Here is a 20,417-nt window from a genome sequence, read left to right as displayed (position 1 = left end):
GACTCGCCACACGTTACCTCAATTAATCGCCTGCCTCGAATAATCGCCCCCCTCCCTGTCAAGTTAAAGTGGAATCTGATTCAGCAAAACTTATCAGTGACGATTCAAGTTCTGAAAATTAATCACTAGGAACCAACTTTGGAACACTTAAAAAGCCCATGTTCAGTTCATTTGATGTAATAATTTTTTTTTAATAAAACAAAGTATTTAGGGCACGACTTCCAGTGAGCAAAATTTGAACTAATCGCCCCCTTCTGATGCGAAAAAAGGAAGTAATCGCCTCCGGCTATTATTCGAGGAATAATTAAAATTGCCTGGAGCCCATCAAACTGAAATTGCTCATTTGCCCGTTAATAGTTGTCATTTCGATATGGCAACAGTAAGAGTAATATTGGAAGGTTTTTGTCAACCGAAGCAAAAAATAAGGAATTATTCAACCTCGTCCCCAAGGCTTTTGGCTAAAAAAATGAGGTTGGGACTTATTAAGATAGAGATAGCCGTACCCTCCCCTGACAAAGGAAAAACGGAGAGAGGGAGCTCGGTTTTTTCTTTGTCGGGGGGAGGGTTCGACTTCACGTAGACATTGTACTCAGCCCAAAATGCTAAGTAAGGGGGGTGGCGAATCATATAATTAAAGACAAAGTGCGAAATATTTTCAATTCAACATACACACCAGCGTGAAAGTGACCTTTCGAAGTGCAAGCCCCAAGGTTGTGAAACACTTTCTCGACTCTACTGGGGGAAAGTCGGCCCAGTGCTCTAGCGAGAAGAGGCGTTTCAAAATGGCTGACCATTTCAATTCTCCGGGAAAGAGCCGGAAAGCGAAGCTTGAGTAGTTTGCAATCTATGGAATAGTTTATTTTGATTCACCATGCAGAAACAACCCATACCACCAACCAGAAGACCCAAGCAGAGGATTGTAAGTTTTATTTGCTAGCATACCATTTTATGTGTGGTATCAAATGACGCTAAATATTTCGAGCCGGCTGGCTATAATGGTTGGTTTAAAGTCCTTTCTATGGTTAAACCAGAGTTTCCTTTGTCTACTGTGAATAATTAGAGCTAAAAAACAAAGGAAATTCTGAATCAAACTAGACTGAGTGCTGATTTAACCTGAGAGCGGATTTTACCTACGATGTTTCCATGATAAACAAATCATGCATGACTGCAGAGGAAGTGCCCAGCTCGCAGCTGTACTTGCCCAGCAGGAAAATCATTTGGAAAATCTTCTGGTCCCGGACAGGACATTATTAGGATCCCTGTAATCTTTTGTAGTTTTTTCTCCCTGAAGCATGAAGGTGCTTATAGACATCCCCAGTTACTTTAGTGTACTTCTCGATGCATCTGGTCAACTAAATTTTATCTGCACTTCTTCTGTAACCATCTTCTATTTAGACGATTTTCTTTAATATTATGTGTTAATAATGGTTATGTTGAATTTAGGGGTTTCTAAGGTTTGCTGTGAATTAAGTGAAAAAATATAAGTTCTAGAATATGTTATGGCTACACTGTAGGTGACTAGACCAGCGGCTGATTACTGCTGTGAGACAGTCACCTTGACCGTCAGTCTATTGTGACACAGCTTTATTGGAAAATGAATCATGTTCAGTCCACAGTGCCATTTTGGACGAATGAAAATAAAGTTCTACTGACTACTGCAGACTACTCCAACAGAGATGGATTCTTGTGGATAGACAAAAATGAGTTTTAAGTGCAAAGTGTACTTGATGATATCATTAGTAAAATAATAGGACATGTCGAAAAGGCTGCATTTGTTATGTATTCAATTGTAACTTCAATTTTCTGTGTAATGCACCTGCAGTCACTGTAAAATACTTGGGACAAATGTGCATTTAAAGTACTTTTTAGACCTCACATGCCATCTGCTTCCCTCACCCCACATACAAGCCATAGGTCATGTGTACCCTCTATTTTTCCACGCTGTCAACATTGTGTAGGGTGGGGGGAGGGGGAATTACAAGGCATTTATCTCTCCTTACAGGCTAATCTTTGCTGACGTCGTCGTTTGCATTTTTCCTCATTAGGGTATGACCTAGCTTGTAGAAGCCGTGGCCGTATATATGAACTAAATGCAAAAGTTGAAAGAGCTGATTAAGTTGAGCAATTTGTTCAATTCTCAGCTCTTTGCAAGCAATATTGAAGGAAATATCAGCCATCAAAAACTGCGAATTTGCTGTGTGGCAAAAAAGTTAATGAGCTATACATTCTCTGTAAAATTTCAAGTTTTTAGAAGAGAATTTCTCTCAAACCATTTGGTGTATTGAGCTCAAATTTTCAGGTATAACTGAAACTGTTATGCCTTTCAATATTCAGAGTTTTTATTTTATTAGCATCATCATCATATACCGGTAGTGATAAGCATATGTTAATGAGGCAAAAAGTATAAACAAAGATTCGGCTATAGCTTTGCTTTAAGAAGGCCTTCTTAAAGTTACAGGTAATTACAAATAGGGCATGACTGTCCCAAGGAGCTTTTGTCCAGGATTGCAGGTCTCATATTTATCAGCAACTTCAATGCAAATGTTCACAGGCTTGAATAAAAAAATGCAGAGGAAAAAGTGTATGCTTTAACACAATATTATTATCTACTTTGAAGAACACTTGAAATCATTTTGTTTTGGACAGGAACATTGTGGTTGGCTTCGTAAGCTTGGTGGCCGATACAGAAACTTGAGATCAAGATGGTTTGAACTTAAAGGGGATCAGCTATATTACTTCAGAGATAATAATGTAAGTAAACACAAAACAATTATTTCCTTGTATCATTACCTCACAAACCAACAGTGCAAAAAGGGAGGGCTGAATATTTTGGATTATCATAATTTTTATATTATCAGCTTGAATATACTCACTTTGTCATGTACTTAAATCCTAATGAAGTATTGGTAGTTGTGTACATAGTAAATATAACAATGTCATATCACTTAACACTTTTATTGTACACTATTGATGAATACTATGGGTAGAATGTTCATAGAGGGTCCACAAAATAATGTAGCCTGAGAAAACAGCCAACATTTTGCGATGCCACCACTGGTTTCCCGTGAAATGACGTCTGACAATCAAGTGCAGAAATTCCAAATCCCAATCCTGCCAAAATGTTTTCACAAGCTTCTTTGTTGAATATTGAACTACAGTCTACATAGTGGGCAGCTTCTCAACATTGCCACTAGTGCCTGTAACCTTTTTTGTTTGTTTTGCTTGGTTTTTTTCTATTTTGAAAATAAAAATTTTTTGCTTCCATATTCTAAGTGGAGCTAGAAAACAACAAATGAAATAGTACCAAGCCAAGAATAATTATTGAATAACTCGGTTGATGGTTTTGAAAGGAGACAGATTTGTAGAGAAAACGTCCAAGACATCATAGCTCAGTTAAGTCCAACCAAAACCTTTCAGTGTATACATGTTGTAGTTAATTTTTTATCTTAGGTAATTTTTCTTTTTCCTTTGTTTCAACTTCATTAGCATAGATTACCATACCCAAAAACAAAAGAAAAACAAAAATTACCTGAGATAAAAAATTACTGTGAAACTCGCAAAACTGTGAACACCAGAAATATTTATGGAATGTTATTGTTTTGTAAGAAATAAGCCAATAAGGCAAGTGATAACCGCAACAGCAATGGTAATTAGTTTGTGGTTTTGAGGTTTGTTCGTGTGTGCTGAACTTTATGGTGGTTGGCCAGTACACAATCAACATTCCTGAAATTTGTCAGGTGTTCACCGTTTTCTGAGTTTGACAGTAAATACAACATACACATTGTATTTCCCTCCTGGGGCAAAAACAGAGTTTCTATTAAAGGCAAAGTGATAAGATTGCTTACAACAAACTCTTTGAAAACAACATTTAAAGAGTGTCTTACGAACTTTGAATAATGCATCAGTGTATGCTGGTATTTTTTTTAGCCTGGGTGCCAGAGACTTTTCATGGGCAGTTATCAGTTTTGGTCAAGTCTTAAAAATAGTGAACTACGTTAAAATTCTTTCTTGTTCCCTGCTTGTGGCATTGGCCAGTGGTTGTGACGTCGAGGCATCATCCTTTTGCTTACAAGGAGAAAATCGGAACTACCCAGGGTGATATCTAAAAGCATGTTGAAAAAAAGAGAGCAGGGCAAAATCTTAAAAAATCATGATGGAAAATTGGAGCCTGGTAGAAAATCAGCGTCTGCTGAAAACAATTTCTAAAACGCCTAGCTCTGCTCATATCTTGTGGAAGAGGTAAGTCTCTATTAAAGACATGCTTGTGAGAGCAAAAACATAACTTAAAGGCTTTGATAACTCGATACAACCAATTAAACATGATGTTGAAAGTCCTTGTACCCCTATTTGTGACTTCCTTTAAACTTCCTTTTAAGGCAGTCACAAAAAAACTGAATTCCTGAATCCCACTACTTTTCCCGTTGATTCCCACATCTCAACCCCATTAAAAAAAAGGAAATCCCACTCTCGCTCATTATTGAAATTCCCACTTCCCTGATCCCGCTTCTGTTTTTAGCACACATCCCGAGTATCACAACAAAAATCGCCAAATCCCCCATCCCGCTAGAGCTACTGAGGACCCTCCTTATTGTGGCCGACGAAAGGAGCGTGCCACCTACTCTTGGTCAGCAGCACTCGAGATTTTACCCAATTCTGTCCACATTCTTGGAATGCTCGTGTTGTACTGACTAATTTGCATGGTTTGTGGCCGCAAAGGCTTTGGTATTGAGTTTAAGGTTTGTCTGATGTCATGGTAACCATGTAAATGCACTTGCAAGTGATGCAACAGTCATTATAATACATTTGATTCGCAAGCACACATAATTCAGGTACACAAGGGAGACTGTTTGATTGGCCTTGCCGACCTGGAATCTATTTCCCCAGGAAAATGAAAGTAGGCCCTGATCTCAGCTTTTAATAGTGCAGGACAAGTTTTTGGTAAGATACAAGTGCTAGCCAAGTCTAGAAATCGATGTAAATTAAGTTTATTCAGGTTTCACTACAGTGAATGGTTTTTATATATTTGTATGTTTCCAAGCATGTTTCGTTGCTTGTCATCCGAAAGCTTCAATAAGCTTTAAACTCAAGTGGTAACTTAAGTTTTTTCATTATTTTCTATTGCATATCAATGGGCTTTGGTCATTTTTTTGGAGTAATTTATCAAGCATGAGATGTAGTGTTTCATCACCAGATGAATCAATGACAAGAGAGTTGAAAATATGACACCCAGGGGAATATTTTTGACGAGCTTCGAGGTGTTTCATCTGGTGATGAAACACTGTGTTGAATGCTTTATATTGCTTCTCAAACAAAAGGATTTTAGATGGAGAAATTAAGGATGCAAAAATGAGCAGTTTTTCATCTGATTTCCAAACACTCATTGAACATTAATTTCCTTTGTATTTTCTTTATGAATTATCAATGAATTATTAATGAACATGGATTGAATATTTTGTTGAATAATAAGACTTCGTGCATTCATGACTGTATACATGTATACTTTTGTCATGCATAACTGTTTCAATATATCTTTGCAGGCAAATACACAGCCTTTTTCATCGCTCCTCACCATTCGCAGGCTAATAATAATTTTGTGCCTCAACTGTGAATAAAATCATGATCGTTGAAATAAATATGAGTCTTGTTTTCTGTGTTGTTCAATCCAGCTTTCATGATCTGAAGTGATTATTCCTTTTGTTGACACTGGAACTAAAATTCACCTACACAATTATGAAAGTGCTTTTCATCAATCTCATCTCCAAGTTATGACATCAACATGTTCGCACTTCCTAGCTAAAGGCTACTGCTAGTATGCTAATTAAATATTGAATGAACTGAAGTCTGGCTGGAACTGCGTAGCTGTTATTTTGTGCAAAATCTTAATTCTGTTCTTTCAATTCAGGAACCCAAGACACCCATTGCTGCCATTCCTTTGGCAGGAAATGAAGTTATTAGACATCCACCCGAGCCAGGAGAGCCTGGAAAATTCAAATTTGAAATCATTTGTGAGTAATTCATACAATGTACATAAAATACTGTTAGATTGAGATGATGGAAAAAAGTGCCAGTGTCAGCGTAAACCAGACTGATCTTTTAAAAATGTTTTATTTCAGCTGGGAAGGACAAGGAAGGGCGACCAGTTTCCAGCAGCCATGATACCTTTGTTCTAATTGCTTCTTCTCAACAGGAAATGGAAGAGTGGATACGGGCCATAAACAGAATCATTTATGCAGTAAGATGATGTATTTAACTTGATGAATTTTACCTCAACACATGAATGCTGGTAAAGAAAAGTTGTTTTTTTTATTGCAGCCGTTTGGTGGTGGAATGTTTGGTAGAAGTCTGGCTGAAACAGTAAAGTTTGAAACAAGACGTGGTGGAGGATATGTACCACTTATTGTTCACAAATGTGTGGACTTTATTAGAGCTCATGGTAAAAGTTTTCGTTTTTGTTGCTAGATACTTTAACTTATTTTTCAATGCATTAAGCTGCCTACTTTTTTGTGCATTTCGCATACATGTATACATGTACTGCAATGGACTTTACATTGTTCAATATACAAATATAATGTTATTTTACAATGGAGGGGCATTAACCAGGATGAGCCGTAGTAAAAACTGTTTTGAATTGCAGTCTCTGACGGAAAAAATGAAATGAAATTGGGACAAAAAAAATTCTTAATTATGTAAAAAGGCATGATTACAAAAGAAGTGATTATGAATTCTTAATGAAAAAGATGTTATTTTGTCAAAGGAAGTGGGAGAGATTAACAGAAAACTGTTGTTTCCACATTGAATGATGGCAAAGTTCTTAGGCCTTCAAACTGTACGATATGAAGTTTATTAAATTGTCCCTGTGGTAAACACTCTAGCTCAGTTATTAATTTTTGAGTGCTACACATCAAATTTAGTTTGTGATTGGAGGGACAAAGTTGTATATTGCGAATGACGCACCATGGACTATGAAATGCATACATTTAAGGTGGCCGAACACAATTTTGCGGGCAGTCAGCGGTAACTTGCCTGACGGCGCTTGTTTTAAATTAGAGGAACAAACATGGCAGCAAAAAAAGCAATGGAACACAGAAGACGATTTCTCAAAATCTACTCATTAAAATTTTGTGACATTTGGCAGAAATTTTACTTTCATCATATTTTAAATAATGAGAACTTTGAAATGGAAGTTGAACAAACGAATTTTGTGACACATTTAATAATTACAGTACAATTATATTATTGATTATGTAAAAACCAGTCTGTTAAACTTTGGTCAAATAAATTTCAAATGGTAATGATTAATAACAGAAACTCATAAGGAGTTGAACAACCCCTTATGGGTTTCTGTTAATAATTAATCATACTATAATTATTATAGTAGGCTGTGTGCAACTAATGAGTGAATTTTAAGTAAACTGAGCAAAAGTGAAATTTTAAGGTTGTATTCAGTCGTTCATGTTGCCACAGAAACTACGAAAACGTCACATTTTACCTGTCAATAAAAATCTTTCATCAGTTTTTTTTCACTTGGCAAGTTTCACTTGTGAGCTGCAACCTTTCTCTTGCTATGATTTGGCAAATGTCATATACTCACAAAGTGCCAAAACTGTGTTCAGCCACCTTAACGGTATGCAATTGCCACATTCAAGTAACCTTACAGTGAGCACATTAATACATTTTTTAATAGGCACTGACGTGAAGAAATTCCCTGTGTGAATTTCTTGTCACACAATGTTATCCAATGTACTTCTTTCATGATATATTCCGATCATCAGGTGCTGGTTGTTCAAAAGGTGGATAACACTGTTCACTAGATAAAATATATTTCCAGTGGAGACTGGAGAATGCAATTGGTTTTCCTAGTACTTACTGTCACCTGTTTAAAGCCCATTAATTTTTTATACAGCACTTCTGTAATGAGAGACTGGGGCAACAGTCCTCAACCTTTTTGCAAGAACAATGTATCTCTTTGACCAAGATAATGTTATGTTTTACTTTTAGGTTTAGTAGAGGAAGGATTATTTAGATTACCTGGACAGGCAAAAAATGTGGCAGACTTAAAAGATGCCTTTAATAGAGGTACTAACAAGCTAGACTTCTTAGTTAACAATTTCTTAGTTAACAAACAATTTCTTAGTTAACAAATTCGTCTTTGTTAGTTGAGTACCATAATTTCTGTAATAGATCTTTCGAAAATCTGAGGGCTTATTTTTTTCAGAGATTTTTTAGGTGGGGTGAGAGTTCTTACTGAAGAGGGGAGCTTCTTTAAAATTGTAGAGGGAAGGCTAGGGTTTGGTTTTTATTTCATACTAAAAATAACTGTGTAATAAAGGCAATCAATATCTTGTACTAAACCTCTGAGTTTTTGTTATCAGGAGATATTCCAGAACTTGGGGCCAATAAAGCTGAGGTTCACTCTGTGGCATCAGTGCTCAAGTCTTACCTTCGAGAACTTCCTGAACCACTTATTCCTTACGACTACTTTGAAGTGTTTCTTACTGCCGCTAGATGTAAGTCATACTGAACTAGTTGGTCTCACTGTAGCCGGCTGCGCCGTGCAGGCAGTACCCTGGGTACCAGAGGCTTTTCATGCCCGGTTTCCGGTTTCGGTCAAGTCTTGAAAGTGACCCGCGCGACCGCCGCTTTGATTGACAGATTAGAGACAAGGCCAAGGTCCATCTAGCACGGTAAATCAAGGCGCTCTGCTTCGCCGCTCGTGTCTTCGGCCTTCGGCCGAACACGTGTCGGCCTGCGGCCGACGAAACGAAGCTCCCCGTCGCACGCGAGAAAAAACCTCTGGTACCCAGGGTATGCAGGCAGGCGTTTGAAAGGGAAATAAGGCCCATTAATTAAATGCCTGACACACAGACTGGCTGGACGAAGCCAAATTAAGTACAGGGGTTGAAAAGATGATGTTGATAGTGATGGCGCCCGTACGATAGCAGAAACCTCGCAACCTCTGGAAAAAGGCTTATTTTAAGGCGCTGTAGATAAGTTTGGTTTTTCTAAAATCTAAAGTGGCTTAATGTGTCAGTTAAGGGGGCGTTACGGTCAAATGCCTTGTTCTTTGGATGTACATAAATCACGCCAATACAATATTATTTCCTTTATCGAAGTTTGGATGAATTTAAGAATGTTTCTAAAATGACGAACAATGGAAAAGGTATTACAAACAGCTGTACAAATATAGATAGATGTGAAGTGAATAATCGCCTGACAAGACCAGATGTGAATTGAAATATATGAAATTATTCATATTTTGAACTGCGGAGAAAGAACGGCTTGGAAACTAAAATTTCGAGGACGTTTTTGGACTTTTTACATTTAGGGCATGAATTTTTCGTCATTTCAGGCCATGGAACCTAAAAATGAGCCTAGCTAGCTGTAAAAAGGGGCAATACGGAGGCAATACGTCCTAGCCGGCATGATCACATGCTGTTTACGGAAAATTTGCTCATCCATGTCAGGAAATTCTGTATTTTAAAGCCTCCTCTAGGGCATGACTCAGCAATTGAGGACATTTCTGCTACGTTTTCAATGTTGGTTAGCATGCAAGGATTTTTGCCATGCCTATCGTCAATGATTTGCTCACTGGTAATAGAGGGGGTGGCCCCAGAGTGGTTTTGCATTGAAATTGGCATGCAACTGAATTTCGCCTGCCCTGTAAGCATAATTTGAGGTTCTGTGACCTTCTCACCCAGGCCGCGAGAAGCCTAGGTTCTAGTAATAAGTAATTCATACCCAGCAAAATCCCCGGCATGCCGGGCATGCCAAATTTTCTGACATGCCCGGCATGCTAAATTCTCTGGAATGCTGGGCGTGCCATAATCTGGGTCAATGCCGGGCATGCCAAAATCGGTCTCTGGCATGTTTCAACGCACAGGTTATAATTCCTTGAATCTTCAGATATTTTAAGCCTGGCTAAAGGAAAAAATAAACAGATCACAGTGCTTATCTTTTGATGTACGGTTACTCGATGACGTCATTGCTATTCCTTTCACTTTCATAGATTTGGTTGTCCCAGCGAAGTTTAAATAACAAAAGCTCTAATTTTCACAAGAAAGTAAAACCCTGAGGGATTCTGCCGAAGTAATAAAACAGCGTCATCGTGGAGATGACCTGTTGGGGGATTGTAAAAACTCCTCACCCCTTTTAATGAGTCTTTAATAGGATTCCCATTTCACATTGCGAATAAAATAGAATTGACTGAAATCAGTAAAAAGAGAGACAGAGACTATTTTCATTGTATAATAAAATACATCTATGTTCCATGAAAGCTTTTAAAAATACAAGGTTATAGAATATCTTTCAAAGTTCATTACAAACTGAGCTAAGCCCCAAAATCACTGTTCATTATTCAGTAAATTATGATGTTTGACAATGCAATGTGCTTGAATATAACGTTGCAATTACAAATCTCTCGAACGCAATTTTCCCTACGTTAGAAAAGCTCTTTTTATCTTGTTTCACATTTTGATAAGGAGTCTGAGTTCCTCTTTCTTGTTTTGTAGGCTTGCTAGGGATTAATGTTTTTTTGTCATTACCAGTGTCTGTGTTCTTCGTTTTTAACTCAAAGTAAGTCAGTAATAACTGACGGTATCAAAGGATTGCTCTCTAGAAAAGTAATTATCTCCTCGTCATGTCTGGAAGTTACCTGTAACAAAAAAGAAATGGAATCTTAACACATGCAAGGAAATAGAACATGTAGAGCTCAGCTTCTCTTAACATATTTTCATACTGGCTTGTTAAGTCTGTTAAAGGTCGCAACTAATTGTCTGAGGCTAATTTCACAAGAGTGTGCAATTGAGATAAATACATTGTAAATAAAGTGAAAGAAACGTGGTTTCACATTAGCCAATTTACATTGCGCTGTTCGATGATGTTTACAAGCTTTTCTACTGCGAAATAAACCTTTGCATTTGGATTTGCAAGTCAAGATTATACCGAGTTTGACTGACACTTAATTGAACAACAGTTTCATTTTTAAGCAGGCAATTGGGGTGTAGACCCATATAAAGCCGCAATATGTAAAGGAAACTCAGCGAAAACTTTTTCGCATCTTTTTGTGGCGATGTTCTTTCACGGCCCGTTAACTGATTAGGGGTTGCGAAGAAAAAATAAATTAGGACCAAAGGTTAAAGCCTGTCCGGTTACATCATTTCGTATGTTACCTAGAGTTCTAATAAATAGGTCATAAAATAGGATTTAACGAGAGCGAATTTGTTTCTCAATCGGCCAGTATAAAACAGTGAGGCTATCAAATGAGAAGTTTATAGAGTATCAAAATTATTAAATTAAAAGCTCATTTAATTAGGAAAATTCCTATACGAAAACAATGCTAGTGACATTAAATTGATCAGATAAAATTCTCAGAAAATATGTCCAATAAAAGCCTCATTATTTGCTTTTGTTTTTGCGTAAAGGTAAATTTTTCGGCCCACAAAGCAAAGTTGAAAAAGCGACTAAATCTTAGTTTTTTACATTGAACATGTTCATTAGCTTAGTTTTCGTCCGTTTTAAAAGCTTTATAACCCAATCATAATTTTCGGGTTAAAATATTACAAAATCATTTCAAAAACCATGTTCATTTAAAGTAGAGCCGGCAAACCTGAACATTTTGTAATTCAAAAGTCGGACCCAGCCAGGTTGTTTAAGCTTGGAATTATTTGCATTTTAGCGTCCTATAAATTTACCAGAATCGCCTCTCAGAGGCTTACTGTAGCAAAGCATTTTGTAGTACACTCGTAGACAAGCAATGTAAGCCTAAGTCTTTGCTTGGATGAGATGTCGAAAAGAAAAATTAGTTTTGTGGACCTAAACGCACATTCCCAGACTGCTTATATTGAGTTGTTTACAACTTTGCATTGACACGCGCAGCATGTTCATTTTTTTAAAGCGAAATCCAAATCTGATTTTGGCATTTAATTTACGGATATTTTATTTTGTCTCCAAAAGTGATTGTAATATCCGTTTGATTGTCTTTCAAACAACAGTCAAACTATGCAGCAAAAATAAGTAACTTTACCAGTACAGTGGAAAAATATGACCGTACGTGCCAAAAATAATTATACTCGAGCTATAAAATTAGAACTGACTTTTTTTAGCTTTGGTTTCTTATGCCGGAGTTCTTAGGCATGCTCAACAGCAAGATAAACTGAATGCCAAAAGGATAATTCACGGGATTTGTTCGATATTCAGGCTTTTTCTTTACCAAATTAATACTAAATTTGTACTTACAGTCTCTCGCAGAATCCATTTCTTGTCCAGCATTCACCAACATCTCAACCATGCACCGCAGAAAAAAAAGACAAACAAGTGCGAAGAGACATGACGACATCGTGACGCCACAACTGCCACGCTACAACAAACTAGATTCCTCGTCATCCGCGAAAACACTTCTGCGGAAATTCGGCCGATTTCGTGCGTGCTCGGGGTATCTTCGGATGACGCAGATGACGTTGCTCAAAGGACTATCGTCAGCAAGGAGTAAAACAGTTTGCGAGATTCGCATAGCCGACAAGGAGCGCACTGAAAAACTAAGCAAACTCTCTCTGAGAAGGCAGTCCAAATTCACCAAATCAGAACGTCTTTGCAGTATTAACGTCGTGCTCTCGTACTGACTTGAACGACCTGGTAAGCTTCATTTTCACCAGTCTTTTAATGCTGTTGACCGGGAAACATTCCGACACGATAAAACTTAAGCATGGATAAGTTTATACTGAGAAGATTTGTTATCTTATTGTTTAAGACGCTTTTCCGCGATCAAATTTAAATGTGGACCCAGAAATGTCAGTATCGGTTTGAAATAAAAGGATTAATCTTTGATTGCAAGTTAAGTATTCTATTTTATGTATGAATAATGTTGTTTTGTTGTGCTTTTTATTTATAAATCCAGGCTTCTGTCTTCAGTTTTGCCAGTCGATCCCGTGACACACATTGTGACAAACATGACTTTTTTTGTTATAATCTGCATTTATTGTCAGGCATGAAACCTGTAACTTCAAGCTCCCTAAGATATATTTGGCGATTATATGTGATTCTCAGGATATGATGCTGGGCTGCGAGGGCATGAACCCATTTTTTCCATGCCTATGAGATGTTATTTCTAAGTACCAATGTTCCCTTGAATTTTGTCATGCCTAAATATATAAAATTTTCCCTCTCTCATTAATCCTCAGACTGGATGCGATTTTTACGCTCGGTAGGCATGTTCAACTGAAAATCATGCCCATACCCTTATTCAAAACAAAATGCTATCAAATTTTAGTTTCCAAGCCGTTAAAGGTATTAAAGTGGAAATGATCCTTGCTCCAGCTGGCTTGAATAGCTTAATAGATAGAGCATTGCGTCCTGTCATCGCAAAGGTCGGGGTTCGATTCCCGGTCAAGCCTGAATTTTTTCAGGCTTTTTTTTTTAAACCGCTTAAGTTGTTTTGTCAACTGCGAGGATCACTTCCACTTTCAAACACCAGATTGTCTGCCACCATAATAAGGTGCCCGTGGCGGACTGATTAGTTTATTTGTTCCTTTTTTTCTTGCATCACCAATTTACTGCGGCTCTATTTCCATAAAAAAATTAAACTATAATGACCCTTTACTGAGTACTAGTGCAAACCATTCGCGCACTTAAAAATCCCCTCAGGCGAGGAAGATGATGCGCGGAATAAGAAGAGAAAATGAGGGACATTCTGCGTGTCACTTTCCTTGCGGGAGGCGATTTTCACGCGTTCTCGCGAATTTTGCCTGCTATCCCGGAGAAAATGAGGTTTACTACTCATAGTCTAACCAAAAGGCTGGAAAAAAAGGTTGGAATTAAGGTTGTACCAATAAAAACTCACCCGCTGTTATTTTTATAACCAGGTTATGAAATGTATGAAGAGGATGGTATTGTAGCAATCCAGAAACAAGTAACAACACTTCCTAAGCCTAATTACATTCTGCTCGGATATCTTTGGTATGCCGCTATGACTTTCTTTAAGTTCTGACTTGTTTTTTGAAGGTTATGTCGCATTTTTTCCTCTCGTGACAGGGTTCGTACAGGTCATGGAAAACCTTGAAAGTCATGGAATTTAAGAATTTTATTTTCCAGGCCTGGAAAGTCGTGGAATTTAATTGTCGGTCCTTGAAAGTCATGGAAAATTAAAGTTTTGTTTGGTAGTTTAGTTACTGCAGATGACAAAGCAAGGATAATATAAGATAGAAAGGAATAATTAAACAGCGCAAACGGCACGCATTTTGTTGGACCCCAGGGTTTGTCTGTTGAACATTTAATGGTCAAAAAATACCCCAAAACAAGGGAAATTTTGAAAATTTTTGGTTGTGACAACTAACCCTAAGGTCTTGGAAAACTTGAAAAGGTCATGAAAAAAATCATGGAAAAGAGTACAAACCCTGCGTGACCTATCCATAATGTTGATTTAGAGTAGAGAAGTGTATGGCAGGCTCCTCGTTACATTGATCGTTTCTTGTTTGTTGTTACAGCCGTTTTTTACACGAAGTACAGGAACACAGCAAAGAAAACAAGATGGGCGTTAGGAACCTTGCAACTGTGTTTGGTCCAAACATACTGCGCTCCGGAGTGAGTTAGTAGCTTTACTGGGATCTAGATCTGGTTTATTCCTCGGTGTTCAAAACGGTTACTTTCTGCTTGACCCTTGTCAGTTTTTCAACTGTATTCCAAAATGTTTCGTATTGTCATTGATTCTCCGAAGCATGAATGTAGATTGGGCGTTATATAATTCGTTACGATTGCGCAGATCACCAGGCCTCAAGAACTAATGACTGTTCACGAATCTAGAATCCAGTCCATTCACCTCCATCTATTCAGTAAGCGTGCTTAACATTTGTTAGTTTGATAAAGTTTTGAAGGCTGTGATAGACTTTAAACTTCAATCTAGGTAGGGTAACTCCTTGTTGATTCATATAGCAATTCAAAGTGGAAAGACTGCAAGTTGTAGTAGACTAGTTGCTAAAAAATATATCTGCATGTCGTAACTGTTCATCAGTAGGATGCCTAAAATGTGTGCAATTCCACAATTAGTTCCGGTTCCATTAAATCCTATACCAAAGTTTCTTTTAAAATACAGTATTGCATGGACAAAAATTGGGATAGAGTGAAGTGTTAGCCCCACAGTGGTGTTAATTTTATGGAGGTAAATGTAGGAGTTTTCTACCGTAAGGTTCATTTTGGAAACAAGAGAGCCGTCTGGAGTGAAAAGTTGTCAGTAATGAGAGGTTCGCCTGAGTGTTCTATAGTTGTGTCCAAACGAGCTGGTTCAACATAACCTGGACTGTTTTGCGTTTGTTTTGTAATTTCAGTCTGAGGATCCACAGGTTATGATGGAAAGTACAAACCTGGTAACAGAACTCATCAGCATTCTGATCAGAAAGCATGAGCTGTTTTTCTCCAAGGCTGACGATGAAGACGTTCAGTCATCTCGACTGCAGCAATTTGGGTGATTACCGTTGATTTTGCTTATTGAAAAGAAAAATTGTTGCGCTTACAGTCTCTGGTTGACAGGTATGTCTGTATTGTTCATTTGTAGCGGCGATCTGATGGACTTTGCTGAACCACCCGTGCGAATGCCTAGACCACAGCCAACAACACAGCTGAGTGATACCGAGCATGAAGAGGAGACTGGGACTGGAGGGGACGGTAATGATAAGTTCTATTTAACAGCAAGCCATGAGAAAGTGCGTGCCTGCCTAATATAAAGGAATGTTTTTTAGGCTTAGTCCAAACGTCGAACTTTTCATGAGACGAACTAAACTCTAATTTGGATGGACCTAAATTAACTTAAGATGGTGTGTTAAGTCAGACATTAAACTTATGACGTGTTGAACCAATCAACTGAATCAGACCAAAAAGCAACTTTAATGAATTTTCTCCCGAACGAGGCTAAATATTTATGATCATACAAACTTTTAAGTTATTAGTTTATTTCGTCGCATGTGGAGATCGACGTTTGTCCCGGAGACGATCTTCAGACGTTCTATAACTTTTCATGAACTTTGGTTCGTCTCATGAAAAGTTCGACTTTTGGCCTTGGCCTCAGCTCTTCGGCTCAAGCCATTTTAAATTATTTATGATTGTTCGCAAGTATAGATGGTTTTCACAGTGACGTCATCATATTGTAAAGTCAAAATAGTGAGGTTTTATGAATTCTTATTTACACTAGGTTGAAAATAAACAAAAAATTAATCTTTGTACAAGTTTCCAGTCCCGTAGCATGTTTCATTTCGAAATACAGCAATTTGAACTTCAGAGTTTTCACAGTGCGTGACACCAAAATAGCGGAAATGTTGTCTCGTTGAAAAAAAAGTCTCTCCTCTTTATTTTCAGCAGTATAACCATTTCAAGTATTAGAAGATCTGTTTATGTGCGCGTATGCCAGTTCTTGAGTGAAAAGAAAGAGTTTTTATATAAAAAGTGAACTCTAGATGTTTTTGTTGATTTCCGGCGGCCATATTGGTGCACCAAAACGGTGCACCAATATGGCGTCTCCATACAAAGCTCTACAAAGGTGCGTGAAACGTTTCGGCAAATAACTCAGAAACTGTGGGCCACAAAGACCTGAGACTTGGACAAAATGTTTACTTATTAGTCTTTTATAACATTTCATTTTCTTAGCTTCTTCCACTGGACGGTTTCCAATTTATTTTTTTTGTTGCGTGACAGTGAAAACGATCTATAGACGGATACGCAGAAGAACAAACAATCTGACATAAGTATCGAAAGTAAGGGTCATTGATAACATAAGTAAAACTGAATTGGATGAGGACCAGTATGACATAAGGGATTATTTCGATCGAGAGGAGGAGGGGGTGAGGGTGTTATTGGCGGAAAGTTCTGCCTAATTCTTAACAATATTTGATAAAGTATGGAAGGTTATTTAATATGTACTGATGTGGACCCATGCCGGCTATAGCAATACACAGCACAGCGGATAGATGTAGCCTTTCACCACGCCACCGGACTCTTAGTCCTCCCCGACTGAGGGTTAATTTAAAAGACTTTTAGAAAGTCTAACAATAACATCTCAGTTGATAAAGCCAAAACTGTTTGCTTAAAAAGTAATTCAGTGCTAAGTTTTAAGGATGTCAATAATTCAGGGTAACTTCATATTTGTTGCGACTATTTCGATTTAACAGATAGTGAGAAAGCGACAAATAAAAAGAATTCCGGGAAAAAATTAAAAGTGGATTTTTTCCCAGTTGGTGGACTTCTGCTGAGCGTTGTTTTCCTTTTTCTTTCCCTTTTTTTGTATTCCCTTTCAGGCGAAGATCCGCGAAGTGATATCCAAGAGTTGGAGAATGAATTAGAACTTCAACAACAACAAATCAAAGATCTTCAGTCAAAGCTAGAGCAGGAAAGAAAAGTCCGAGAAATGTTAGTACTACGTTTGACTGACGAACAAAGAGCAAGGTTAGTAAGTTGTAAATAATTGAAAAAGAATTAGAATGAGCCCAGATACTCTGAGTACAGTAAAGTAAAACTTAACTACATAACACTGTCGTGAGCCACCTTCACACCAGTTTTCCAGCTACATAAAATGTGAGGGTTTTCGTCCTTCTGCTCGTGTATAATGTCTGAGTGATACATCCATCGAGATCGCGCCTGGATCGAAGTCGAACAGGAAAATAAAACCCGAGCTATTCATAGTAGTATTTCGCCCACATTTTTCAGCAGTTTGGGTAGTGCTTCTGATTGGGTGAAGCAAATTTTCAACCAAACACTGAGAAGCACTCCTCAAATCTAGGTCGTGACACGTCATCAGAATGATACAAGTGGTAGCGTCGCTAGATGTCTGCTGTTTTTTTCAGGCTACAGGATTCGCATCCAGGACAGTCTTTACAACGCCAAAATTCAGCCTGAGAATAAGCCTGAGAAGTACTAGTATTGAAATGCTCCGGCAATAAATGCTTACTTGGACTGTACTGCCCAACGTGCAAGTGCGTGTTTCATTAGTAAACGTGACATCAGAGACTTATTTTAAGAGTTGCAAAACATTTTAGGCAAACAGCGGTCAGCGGAATGCTTCTTAAGACAAAGAATTAGAAACAATAAAAAATCCTTCAAACGAACGTGAAACTTGTAAAAGGTCAAAGTAGCGACTCAGACGTCATTTTGCGGTGAGTGTAGTTAGTGATTAGGACGTCACGTTGGTGAAAACAGATCCCAATAATAATTTGTTTGTCCTTTTTTTCTCCTTAGCTTTATGATTATATCTATACAAATACTTTAAAACTTGCGTGGTATAAATATTTTTAAATATTTATATAAGTGTTATCATCATTCGGATTTTGGAAAGGTTTCACGTTTCTACAGTTTGTGACTCGCAATTTTTGTTTCTGCAGGGAATCAGCAGAAGATCGATTAGAAAAGCTGCAAGCCGCTATGGAGGAGTTTTGTGCTAAATATGGAAGCTGGGAGCCAACTCAAAGATAAAAGATTTTTGGTATATAGTCGTAGAATATTTTAATACAATGCCAGCTTTCTTTGTGCAAAAGAAAGTTTTTAGAGGAAGACGTTGAAATTGCGCAAGAAATTGTCAGTTTTAATGCCAAATTAACAATATGCGTAGATATCACCAGGGTTAGAGTTCTTCTTACTAGGTCTGAAACGACCGCTCTTATTGACTAGATAGTGAGTTCAATTTTTACTATTGATCTGTTTAGAAACGTTTTGAAAAGTAGACACTTATTGCAGTAAGGATTGGTAAATCAAGTGCTGTAGAAGCACTGTTGTTGGTCACTTACGAACAAAACATGCTGCCTTCGAACGCAGTTTAGGGACTTGAAGAAAATCGCTACGGTGACCTCTACCACGGCGGTCATGGATGTGGAGTCCTGGGGAAAGTACGACACCGTAGGCTGCCAAATTTCAACTTAAAGAACAAGCGGCGTCCAAACAGTGAATACGGCGTTTCTCGCTCACTTGCTTTCGCTGTTAGTAAGTTGTTATGACCTCCTTTAGAGAATATGTTTTTTCTCTCTTATGACCAAGGATTAAGCAATGACGAGCAGTTTTGATGTTGTATGATTCGTACAAGCCCTAAAACTTAGATTTGCCGTACGTCGACTTGTACACAGCATTTGACCTGGGTTGAGGATAAGATTTTAAACTGAGAAACCAAGGAAGACGTAATTAGTGGAAAACCAGAAGCGTCAAATACTTTCTTGTTTAAGTGAAAAACAATCGATGATAGGTTTTAAAACCAGTGATTGTAAAACAAAACAAAAAAAAGGAAAAGTCGTCTGTTATACTCACTTAGTGGCGACGTTGTATTTGGCGCTATTTTATGGCGAAAGCTCATTTCCAAACATGCGTATTGCGTCATTTTTTTGACTCCCGGCCGCCGTAGCGATTTGCTAAGTCCCTATTGCCGAAGCTTGTTCGGTCAAGATGGGTGGATATTGGTTAAGTTATTTTTTGTGTTTTCATGGACGAGACTAACTCGAGATCAATAAAAACACAAAAAAGGAACGAGGCCAATACACAGCCATCTTGACCGAACAAACGTGGCCAATAAAGGACTTTTTCTTGCGTAGCCCGTGTACAGACGCCCCCTCCCCGAAAAAAATCTCTCCCCGATTTTTTTTGAGGTGGGGGGGCGTCTGTACTCAGGCTGTTTCTTGCTAGACCAATGCAGGAAATCCCGAGTGGGCAAGATGGGCGCATCTTGCCAATCAGAAGACAAGACTTACTTGATCTTGCAAGCAATATAAAAAAAGAACCGTACTTTCTTAAAGTCATGCGAGCGGATGTTCAAATGTGAATTCAAATACAACAAAAAAAGGCGAAATACTTTCAGAAGTGGTACACTTTGCTATGACCATTTACGTCAAAACCCTACCAAGAGTAGCCTCGCACGCATACGTTCTTAGGGCTTCGTCAGGCGTTCCTGCCCCAGGCTACCCAACCTGCGATCAGGCGCTTCTTTTTCCCTCGTGGTTTTGGCCGACTTTCGCGCTTTCTCCGGAAAAGAACGCCTGATCGTAGATTAGGGGATACCTAGTAAGTCAACCTAAGACCGAAATTTCCACAGCCATTTTTGTAGAAATAATTGTTAATTCAGTAGCAAAATGGTACAGCGGAATTTCTAACCTAATTTTCCATACATTTTCCTAATAATTTTTCGCATGTTATGTTGCTAATATAATAAAAAAGGCAACAAAGGGTATCTTGATGAAAATATAGCTGAATTTATGTTTTATATTGAAACTGATTTCAAACTAGAAAAGAATATATAGTTATTATTTGTATATCAATTTTTATTCTATGAGAGAGAAGGGAAGGAAAAAAAAAGACTGGTGTTTTACATTGTACCTATTTTTTGTGTTGGTCCTTCGTGAGATTTTTTGCCTACTTATGTTGTGTGGTTTATAGATTCCATCACTCACCAATTGGGTACCAGCCTC

General features: G+C 38.0%; 1 protein-coding gene across 1 annotated transcript; it reads left to right on the top strand.

The window, feature by feature from the left end:
• The first annotated feature begins 763 nt into the window (after window positions 1–763).
• On the top strand, window positions 764–20,261 carry LOC140948668 (rho GTPase-activating protein 24-like). Its single transcript, XM_073397937.1, has 13 exons — window positions 764–919; window positions 2,647–2,751; window positions 5,903–6,005; window positions 6,114–6,232; window positions 6,313–6,433; window positions 7,999–8,076; window positions 8,373–8,507; window positions 13,857–13,950; window positions 14,478–14,574; window positions 15,315–15,451; window positions 15,542–15,651; window positions 17,274–17,421; window positions 18,354–20,261. Exons 1-13 carry the CDS (start codon window positions 872–874, stop codon window positions 18,442–18,444), a joined length of 1,386 nt encoding a protein of 461 aa, XP_073254038.1. The 5' UTR covers window positions 764–871; the 3' UTR covers window positions 18,445–20,261.
• Window positions 20,262–20,417: the final 156 nt, after the last annotated feature.

Source organism: Porites lutea, chromosome 9, assembly GCF_958299795.1.
Source record: "Porites lutea chromosome 9, jaPorLute2.1, whole genome shotgun sequence".
NCBI classification, from domain to species: Eukaryota; Metazoa; Cnidaria; class Anthozoa; order Scleractinia; family Poritidae; genus Porites; species Porites lutea.
Note: the sequence above shows the minus strand (reverse complement) of the source record. Positions and strands in the feature narration are given on the sequence as shown.

What these genes read in the sequence shown, in the direction of transcription:
- LOC140948668 (XM_073397937.1), top strand. Translation starts at nt 872, where the DNA reads ATGCAGAAACAACCCATACCACCAACCAGAAGACCCAAGCAGAGGATT. An exon ending in GAAGACCCAAGCAGAGGATT is followed by an intron (nt 920 to 2,646) that starts GTAAGTTTTATT and finishes TGTTTTGGACAG; the next exon opens with GAACATTGTGGTTGGCTTCG. An exon ending in TCTCGACTGCAGCAATTTGG is followed by an intron (nt 15,452 to 15,541) that starts GTGATTACCGTT and finishes GTTCATTTGTAG; the next exon opens with CGGCGATCTGATGGACTTTG.